Genomic DNA, 10,081 nt, shown 5'->3' on the forward strand with positions numbered 1-10,081 from the left:
CCATGATTCCTCGGTTCAAACCCCCGAGCAAGCGTATGTAGGGGCGGGCGCGTGTGCGACAGGTCGCCATTGTTAGCCGAGCATATCGTCCAAGAAGCTCTCGAGCCTTCCCAGTTCCCCTGGAGTAGAATGGATCCGTGTCTGATGGTAGGGACGTTGCGGAGCCACCGTATGACCCGAGCGAACGGAGCTGAATGGTTGGGACTGGCGCGTCTGATTGTTGCCATTGGACCCATTGGAACTGAGTGAAAACACCGATGGATCTTGACCGGCGATACTGCGGTCATTGAGGCTGGCAAGAAAGCTATCGATGCGTTCAAAGCGATGCGCTGATGAATTTGACCGACCAGCGCTGTCGAGCATTGGCCGTTCGAGTTGCTCTGCCTGAACGATGCCGGCAAGAGGCGGTTTGCGACGTCCGAAGGTGGTGCTGAAACTCAAACGACTCGCGTGAACGGATGCGGTTTCGCCATTGATGTTACCTTTGCGCTCTTTAGCGAGCGTGGATTCGGTGTCGGCTGTGAGGCCGTCCAAGAGTGACGCTTCATTGGAGGTTCTGGAGCTATTGTCGCTAGTTGACGAGGTCGCGATGTGGGGACCGATCTGAATGGAAGGAACAGTACGTGATCTGCCATCGGAACGTTGACGCTCGCCTATGCCGTGACCTTGGAAACGTGCTTTGAGAGCACGTGCCGCGTCTGCTTTCTCTTTCTCCTTTTGCAACGCCTCCAGATCGATCTCATTGCCATTCGCGTCGACGCTGAGTGCTTCGAACGCCGTCTTGCTATTCTCAACCGTAATTGCATGCACACCTCCACCTCGACCTTTGGCTTTCTGGCGCTGCCGCTCCTTGTCGTGCAAGTAGGCCAAGCTGTGATCAATGTCGTTCTCGACGTCGGAAACGGACTCGTGCTGACCACGGCTCCGAGCAATCTCTTCAGAAACGCCAGCTTGTGTACCGGCAGAGTCACCCAGCGCAGCTACACGAGCAACCAGTCTGGAAATGTCGACTTCGGGTTCCGGCTCTTCATCGTCTTGTATTCTGGGATCCTTTGCTGCTTCGACTCTTTCCAATCTTGCCATCTTGCTTTCGCCTAGCTTTCGACGCGCATATTTGCCTTTCGACGGATTTGACGGATCATCGGCCAATTCGGTCGGTTGTGATTTGTCGGACAGGGTTGCGGCCTTTGCGAGACTGGGAAATTCGACATCTCCATCTTCTTGGTCACTGCCGGTGACGGAGGAGCCCCCTTCACTGTCCTCGTCCTTGTCCTCGTCATCGTCGTCCTCTGTTTTGCTATGCGCTTCAGTCAGACCACCACCGCGGCCATTTGCTGACAGAGACTGTCGAGGTCTGTTGGCGAATCGTTGGCGATAGCCAGGCTTTGATGAGCCCGGCTCGGCATCGTTTTCGGAGGCTTTGGCGTTGTTGTTGTATCGCCTCGAGGCTTTGGCTTTGTACTTGTTTTGCAGCACCATCGTGTTGTGTCACGTACAAGGTGATCGTAGCGGCGAAGGCCGTCGGCCTCGGCCAAAGCTGATGAACAGAATGGCAAAAAAGGAGATTGCGTCGATCCTCGAGGTGTTGAGTCGGGGCACGGTGGGGTCGTTGTCGAGCAGCAAGAAACGAAGAAGTTGCTCCATGAGAAAGTGTCGCAAATAGGAGATCCAAAAAGCGTGTTTTGCAGGATGCTGCTGTACGGGTGTAGATGGCGCAATGGCGATGTATCAATACCGGGATCGTGCGGTTTGGTCTACATCGGCCTGGATTTTAGAAGGAAAAAACAAAAATAAAAACGATATAGCCGATGCAAGGCGTATCTGCTCAGAGCCACCACGCTTCGATTCGCCAGGAAACAGGACAAGTTGACCAACGTAAGGCGGAAAATGTTCCGCTTTCCCGTCCTTGTCCTTGCCGTGACGTGTGATGGGTTGGCGGATCTTAAAATAGTGAACTTGTACAGTGAAGAAGGCGTCGGTTACTGAGGGGATCCCGTCCCTGGCAGCGTCCATGCCACGATGAGACTGACCTACATTTGTAGCTCTCGTGTCTCTGCTGTTGTGGGTCGAGTCTTTCATCCGCAGTGATCACGAATCGCTCCAATACAGGAAGCTGCAGCAGCTTCGAATCACGGTAAAAATAAACACGGCCTCGATGCAAGCTGTGAATCGGCACCGCGTCATACCACGCCAACTCTCGTTTCTATCGAGTCGGGAGTGCGAGCCTGTCGAAAGTGTTAAAAAGATTAGACCGAGGTCCAGGCCTGGGCTCCCTGGGCCATCAACAGGTGATTTTCGCTCTAGTCATCGCAGCGGAATTCTGTCCTCGGTGCCTGACGTCGACATACTTGCAGGTGAGCCATGTGTCTGCTGTCACTCATGCCCCGTCTTCAAAATCTCAAACATCAAAATTCAATCACAAATGCCAACGAGACGCCGATCAAGAGCATCCCGTCTACTGAAAGGGCCGACACGCTGGTTCAAGCGTGGCTTAACCTATGGGTTCCTTCCCGGCTTCGGTCGTCAGGCCGATATGATACGAACGGCTTCTGTCTGATCAAATGCGAATGAATTATAGTGAAGAGACTGATGCGGGACGCGATCATTCGATTAGTGAACCGTGATTCTATCCCCTCTCTTTTGCTGCCAGGCTCTTGGTGACCGAATCGATATAAGTCTGCAGCATTTCGTTGTCTGCTTCTGCCTTCTTGCAGTCTTCCTTGACCGTGTTTACGCGGCTGATAAGGGCACGCAATCCATCTTGCATGGCCATGATCTCGCTGCATATCGCAAACACGTATAGTTGTAGAGACCATTGGATGAGGCGTCAGCGGCGCTGTTGTGATACATGTGCTGCAACCACTCATCGTCGACACTCACCGTACTAGCTTCTCCTTTTCGACAACTTCGTTAGCAGAGATCTCAGTCTCGGCAGTCCAAGCTGCCGACTCAGTGAAGTCGTCCGAGGCGACCATAGGTGATGCTGTCGACGATCCTGTCAACGTGTCGAGCTCCATTGTGATCTGTGATCAGTTCGAAGGTGCTTCAAGTTGTGTCGTTGTGCAAGTGGCACCGGCGATGAAGCCGGCGTTACTGAAGATCCAGAGCCGCTGTTGAAGTGACAATATTTGAATCGGTGATTGCGATGGTCTACGTGTATGCGCAGAAGTGCGCAGGCGGTCGTGGAGGTTGGTGGTTGTTGCTCGAGACGTGACGGCGCTGTATTCGGATGTCGGGCTATAGGAAACACGACAATTGGTACAAAATGTGAATCAATGTCGATCAAACACTGGTCACCGTCCGAAACCCTCGCTCTTGTATGTTCGTGCACGTCGATTCGTGAATACAGTGGGTTCTTGATGTCAAGAGGCTTCAACCTTTCATGTTGAGCCAGTGAGATGCTCTTCAGGGTTGGAACGCGGTTTGACGAGGTTGAAAGCAGTCCAGGTGAGGTTGGCTCTCTCGTGCCTGACAAAATGAGTCGCTGAAATTGTGGCTTCAAAAATACCCATGGCCATCGATCCTTATCCCGCACGCATCTCCGACAGTGTAAGTTCAACGGTAGCAATCACCCAGAAACGGTGCCTGCGTATATTGGTAGTGGTCAAAACCATTCGACCGACAGCGCTTCTTCATGCGGGGCCCTCTGATTAGCTGCCAAACTGTCTTAAACAGTCATCGTTCGATGTCAACGTCAGGCTCGAAACTATAAATTTCGGAAGAGGCCGAGAAGAATCACGCATCGTGAATTTGGCTATCGTCCAAATTTAAGAAAAGTTGAGAAGCAGATAACTTTAAACGGACGAACTACGGAGCGTTATCGATTTGCCCCTCAATCATCCGAACAACGTCTTCCGAGCAGCGGTTCGCCGGTTGACTCATTTGAGCAGGTGGCATGTTGTGAAGCCTTGCCGGTCATTCTGGGATGCATCGATTTCCTCAAGAGAGCGGTGAAGGGAGCACATCCTGAGGCACACAGTATTGTATAGGAGATCTGCTCTACCTCTCTTCCCGTCTGACTCCTTCGGGTTGTTTGTGACGGACGGCGAATGGAGATTGACCTCGGTTCACTGTTGCATGCATTGCCTCAAATGCGACGGCAATCAAATCTCTCGCTCGAATGTGGATGGCAAGCAGTCTCATCGCGTCGCAGCGAGGGTGTTGCTGGCGAAATGGGCTTGGCTACAACCGAGTGGCCGTGGCCTGTCCAGGTCGGCAAAGAAGTACGTATAAGACTCGAATCTGAAGGGCCCTGACTTGTAACAGCCGAACCCCAACAAACCTTCGACCTCTAGTCCACTGCGGAGCGATTCGAGATTCGAGATGCGAGGTGGAAGTAACTTTTTTCGCAAACTAATGGCCAACCTAGACGCCGAGAGGCGGGTACAAAGAAGCAGACCCAGAAGACTCGCGAAAGAGCCAGCTGGAAAGTACACACCGAGAGGAGCGGCCCCACACTCGTGACTGGGAGGAGGCAGATCGCGGTGCGGGGAATCAATGAACTGATGACGCCACCCTCTCCTCACATGACCAGGCTAGATTTTTTTTTTTGAGCAGAAGCTGCTCTCTGGCACCTCCAGCAAACCCGAGGAGGTAGTTTCAAGAGGAGCCAGGTCAAGATTCGAATTGAGTGGCGGACTTCTCCGAATTCTGCTCGCCTCAGCACTGAGACACGGCCTCCTTGCATTTTGCGTGGGGGCCAAGAAGCGACTATCAGGACATGACTTGCTGACGCACGGTAGTAAATAAGTTAGTATCGATAACAATACAATCATACAGTGTGAGCGACAGGCAGATGTGACTAACTTAGCAGTCTTGAGTGGCGCCGCTGGGTTGTGCTGCGTCACAGGCGAATTACGCTCAGGTCCCGAATCCGCTGCACGAATTCTCAATTTCGCCGACGGTAGAAATCAGACTAAGCCGACCAAGTTTTGAAGAAAGGAGCCGCCGAGAATCAGCCGTTTGCCGCGTGCAAGCGCTTGCTCACACATCAGCCAGCCTGATTCGCGCAATCTGATCATTGCGCGCAACTCAGTCGTGCTCGCACGCAGCAGCTCTATTCTTGGACGAGGGGCTCCGTGGGTCAGTAATGTTGCCTCTGCGCGTGCTTGTACGGAAAAGTAAAAAGCTGTTCTCAAACGTGTAGTATCCTCCGACATCTTTTCTATAGTGTCTACGGGGTTCGTCCTTCTCGCTGAGCAGCAAACGTACATTAACAGAGCAAAGGGAAAAAAGACACAGGTCCAGACTCGTGACTACGTCTGCTGAGCAAGATGACGGCAAATAACAATCACGAATGGCACGAAGATGCTGGTCCTGGACGGTGTTGCTTGCATCCGTTAGCACAATGTCCACCACCGCGTGATTGTCCCCTCTGGTCTCACTTCGATGACGGAAGCACCTCTCGATCGCGACGAGGCTCGCTACTTCCTTCGCTCTCGTGTGCGACCCGTGCAGCTGCAATGCAACAGACTTCCGGGTATCATCCCACCTTGCCAACAAAATATTATTATAACTAATAATTAATCGTGAATATTCAATGTAAAAAATAATAGTCTTTACGCCTGGAGTTCTGAAGGAATGGTAGTGTTGGCTAAATTACAATTTTTACACGATACTGAACGGCACAGTGCTAACTAACGTTAATTGATTGGTGAAATTCGCACTTCAAACACCGCCCAACGCAGACTTATACAAACTTGCAAAACATAACGTTAGAGCAAGTAGTAAGTCGTCCAACCATTAGTTTGTTATCCTTGCAAAAACTCCGGGGCCGGAATCGGAGCCGGAGCCGGAACCGAGGCCAGAATCGAAAGCGTCTGTCGTCACTGTGCAGGATGATTGCTACTGCTCGACCTTCTCCACGATGCCATCAACATGTAAAGTGGCAGTAATAGTAGCAATCCGTTGCTCGTGTTTCGGGATGACCTTGCCATTCTTTGGATGGTCAAGGCATGCCGTGACTGCTATTACGCCTTGCATCAGATTCGAATGCCTTGTCAGACGATGGTATTGCACGGCAGGGAAGTTCAATTGGACTGTGAACTGTATCCAGGTGTATGCGATGCGTCGCACAGGCACGATTCCACCATTGTATCTAGTCGCGCGATCGAGCAGAACCGGTTTGAAATCTGAGTACGAGGCTAGCACCGAAAGAGCTTGTCAGCTTCGACAATCGCGAATGCGGTCTGTCCATTGGGTGTGGCTACCAAAGTAGAATGTTCGATCGCCCATCGAGCCGTCTCACAAAGTGATTGATGACTGTCATGGGATGAACCATCCGCATGGATCGACAAGGTCCAAAGAGACCCTGGCAAGAAGCTCGTTGGCTCGCGTATCCGCCTCGTGGTGCAGAAGGTGAACCGGCACAGCGGCACTCGCTCACAGCGGACCTATACGGTACCCCGGATTTGCACTGAGAATCGTGACATGAGGCGTGTAAGCTCACCTGACCGATCCGATGCGCATTTGCTTACTTTTGAACGGGTCAAATCCAGACGTGCTGTGCGTTTCAGAACGGAAAATGGCATTATGTCATCTGCTCTCGTCTGAGAAAGCTCAATCCGGCCTTGTTTCCCCAACAATCAAAGGGAAGTTAGGAGACAACATACTATACATACAATAATTACAGCAGTGTTATTTTCTCCAACAAACACACGGCATGCAGTATGTCCCTGCCGACACCGACAATTGTCGAGTGGCTCGTCACCTGTCGCGTCAAGGACAAAATACTGTATATCTGGTAAAATTATTACAAGACAGCGATGTTACAGTATTTCTCTCTGCTCATCGCGACTTGCATGAAGCGCCATGTGGAGTCGCTCCGCTCGTTTACGCGACCTTGTCGTGGTACTGAGCAACGTGATTCGTGATTGTGCATCTCGACGAGGTACATGCATGCTTGCAGCTTCAATCATCAAGCTCTCAGCTGTGTGTGAGATGATTCACTATCGAAACCGCCATGGGCAAAGATGAGATGGCACCGCTTTTGATCCTACTGCCGAGTCTGTTTGGAGCGATTTTATGCGTTACATCAAACACTCAAGACTCGCGATGTGCTGTAGTCCTGTATTGGTTACCGGTCTCTATTAAAACGATTAAAATGGGTTTTTTGGTGCGATGCGAACTGATGGCGTTGGTATTGTGGGATCGAGACGCTGCGTGTTCTTGCGAACATTCGTGATAGGCAGTTGCGGCAGAGGGATCGAACTTTTCTTCGCCTACTTCCGTAGCTCTTGGTCCAGTGTGTCACCGGCAGCAACGTCAGGTAAGTGCGAAACGGTTTCCAATGTCTCGCTTTGCAAAACTGGCATGTCAGGCGCTCAGACAACTTATCACTGAAACCATATCGACCACACCAGCCAGCGAAGCGAACCTCGAATTCCAGGTACACTCGTGACTGAAATGAAGAAATTATGCCGGCTGAGAGTTCGAATTTTGTCCAGCACGCAGCAGATAGATAAGTGTTAACGCGGGGCGACGCAATCGATGCGACTAAATTCGGTTCTTGTGCAGCGCGTGTTGCAACTCGATGGTCGCGTGCTAATCAGACTTTCGATCTCGGGCCTTTCTAGGTGTTCAAGAGTCGCTAGAAAGGGCTGCTTCTTCCCTCTGGCGTGCTCTTGTTCGTTATCAGACCGTCTTCGTTATCAGACCGTCTAAGGTGGCCTGGACAGTGTCGATGCAACGGAATCACGGTCGTTGAAACTCTGTCGTCCTTGGACACGGCCAAGGAAACAGGCTCAGCAATCGAGAAAATCATCGAACGGCAAGAGGACAGCGTCACGCGGCGATCGATACAGTAGATGGTCTCTGCTTGGCATGTCATTGAACGGGATCCGAACGGTCAACTTCATCATGAGCCTGGCTTGAGCGGCAAAAGCGAGCTAGCAAACCGCACCGATCGTGAATGGCAATTGCTTGTTTTTTTTTTCCTTTTTTTTTTTTTCTTTCTTTCGTACGCCGTGCTGACTGTTGTGATTGAACCTTGCAGCGCACACGGAATGCTGACACTTTCCCCTAGTCTTTTTGCTTACACTGCTTTCGAGCCTTCGTCGGAAGAACCTGCCGAGGCGCGCTGACCTAGCCTTGAATTTTGCAAAGGCGTGGCTGCTTGGCTGCTCGTTGGCAGGAGCAGGCGAAACTGAAAATTAATTAGAGAAAATTAACCATATTTTTCGGCTCTTTGCGAGCTAAGCCTGGGTTTTGATGGTTCGACATTGTTGCTGTATCTTTTGATGAAAATTACCGACAAAACTTGCCAATGGACCGACATTCACGATTCGTGATTGCGAACAAGTTCTCATGTCGGACCTGGCAAGCTTTGGTAAAGGAACTACGAACTGATCTGGAACCTGTGTGATCTCTGACAGCTCTCTTTCTGTTGCTACGTTTTGGAGGCTCGCCACAGGATTGCTGCCGTTCGATCATCGTGAATTTGGGCAGATTTCCCTCTCCGCTCTCAAAAAGCCCCTTGAATTCGAGTCCAGACAAAGCTTTTTGTGTGCGTTACACCGCGGAAAACTTGTTCTGGGTGAGCGCTTCTTGGTGCTGACTCTGCCCTCTATCGATGGTATAGCTTGCTAGAGCGTCCTCCGCAATTCGTGATTTGGCTTACCACGTCGTACGATGAGCTCTGCCTACCAAAAAAAAGCAAGCCCCGCACCTCGTCGATCTGAGCGCAGTACCTTCTCTCCGCCGTTTGAACCGTGCTCGTATCGAGAGTTGAAACGGCTCCTCTTCTGCGCCACACTGTTCAGCCTCGAAGCGCTTGTGATTGAGCTGAAATTTCGAGACCAACGGCGTCCTAATCCACTCTCCTCCTACGCCCTCGATCCGCCTGCCTGCCTCGCACGCCCTCTTCAATCTACACCACCGCTCTTGCCTACGCCTTCAAATCGCGAATCAATCGCAAATCACACACCTTCTCTCGTGCATCCTCCCAGAAAGCGACCCTCTCCACGCCTTGCCTCTTCTTGGCTTGCCTCGCGATTCGGCTCTCCCCCTGCTCATCACATCTCATCACATCACATCCACCGCACTGCCCCACCACCACCAGCAACGCCGCACCCCTCCGCGACCAATTCTGGGTGCCTGCTGCCAATCCAAAATCACGTTTGCCTGACAGTTTTGCACTGGGCTTCTGTATCATCCTATACACTAGACTCTCCGTTTTTCGGCTTGGCCCTGTCAGGTTTGCCTCACCAGCCTCCTCCTTCCTGCCTCTCAGCCGTCTGCGCAGTCGCTTGTTCCTTTCTTCCTTCCTACCTTCATCCACGACCCTTCCATCCTTGGTCGCCCTCCAGCGTCTGTTTGCTCAGCCACAGACAGATCCCGACGATCCGTTGGTGAGGCTCTACATTCCTCTACTCGGTTCCAGATCGCCGCATCCTTCTTCCTTCCTGCCATCAACCAGCCTCTGCCTTGAACCAAGTTTCGACGCCGCTTGGCTTGGCAACTTCGTCCCGGCTTTGCGCGCCCTTCCCTTTGTCCTTCGACCACGTCACTCCCGACTGCGGTCGTCTCCTTATATCGACACCGACTTTGGTTCCTCATATCACTGGGCCCCAAGTCTACCATTCGCGTGCTGCCTTGTCGACGACAGCCAAGTCAGAGCCGGTCCATCTACTTTGCCATCAGCGACGTTTCATGCAGCAGCAAGCTTCGTGACCACGCCTCCGTCCGAGCTTCCAACTTTTGAGCAAACGCCGGCCCCTCAATCACGTTATGCTCGTGAGCGTTCCCTATCAATCGTTCGACCGCGTCTCTGACCAGCGACCACAACACGCCACAATATCGCATTCGTCACACGTCCGCATCGTTACCGGCAACGAGAACTTCGACGCAATGACGCTCGCGACCGCGCCTGTCAAGGTCAACATGTTCACCGATAGCTGTGCCACCGGCAACACCACCAGTCAGGACCGCGAACAGCCTTCCTCCATCGCCAGCACATCCTCGTCTCCATCGCACAACCTTGCGCAACCCATGCCGACGCGACCGAAAACCACATGCGCGCCGCCGCCCTCGAATCGCGTCTCTGGACACAGGTCGCAGCTTCTTGAGGTCGCTATCGCGAGCG

The 10,081-nt window shown here is 52.2% G+C and overlaps 4 protein-coding genes across 4 annotated transcripts in view; 2 read left to right on the top strand and 2 right to left on the bottom strand.

Annotated features, from left to right (window-relative positions):
• Positions 1–72: 72 nt before the first annotated feature.
• On the bottom strand, positions 73–1,479 carry UMAG_10928 (uncharacterized protein; the record flags this gene model as incomplete). The annotated part of the gene is made up of 1 exon (XM_011388397.1): positions 73–1,479. The coding sequence occupies one exon, from the start codon at positions 1,477–1,479 to the stop codon at positions 73–75; it is 1,407 nt and encodes a 468-aa protein (XP_011386699.1).
• A 1,147-nt stretch (positions 1,480–2,626) lies between these two features.
• Positions 2,627–3,017, bottom strand: UMAG_10929 (uncharacterized protein; the record flags this gene model as incomplete). The annotated part of the gene is made up of 2 exons (XM_011388398.1): positions 2,627–2,780; positions 2,881–3,017. The coding sequence occupies 2 exons, from the start codon at positions 3,015–3,017 to the stop codon at positions 2,627–2,629; spliced, it is 291 nt and encodes a 96-aa protein (XP_011386700.1).
• A 1,032-nt stretch (positions 3,018–4,049) lies between these two features.
• Positions 4,050–4,935, top strand: UMAG_00627 (uncharacterized protein; the record flags this gene model as incomplete). The annotated part of the gene is made up of 3 exons (XM_011388141.1): positions 4,050–4,223; positions 4,267–4,383; positions 4,780–4,935. The coding sequence occupies 3 exons, from the start codon at positions 4,050–4,052 to the stop codon at positions 4,933–4,935; spliced, it is 447 nt and encodes a 148-aa protein (XP_011386443.1).
• Positions 4,936–9,726: 4,791 nt separating this feature from the next.
• UMAG_15009 (uncharacterized protein) overlaps positions 9,727–10,081 on the top strand; it is a gene marked incomplete at both ends in the record, with an annotated part of 2,204 nt that continues 1,849 nt past the window's right edge. Inside the window, one exon of the mRNA XM_011388550.1 lies at positions 9,727–10,080. Coding sequence (XP_011386852.1) covers positions 9,727–10,080 — 354 coding nt within the window. The remainder of the gene's footprint in view (position 10,081) is intronic.

This window comes from Mycosarcoma maydis, chromosome 1 (assembly GCF_000328475.2).
Source record: "Mycosarcoma maydis chromosome 1, whole genome shotgun sequence".
NCBI classification, from domain to species: domain Eukaryota; kingdom Fungi; phylum Basidiomycota; class Ustilaginomycetes; order Ustilaginales; genus Mycosarcoma; species Mycosarcoma maydis.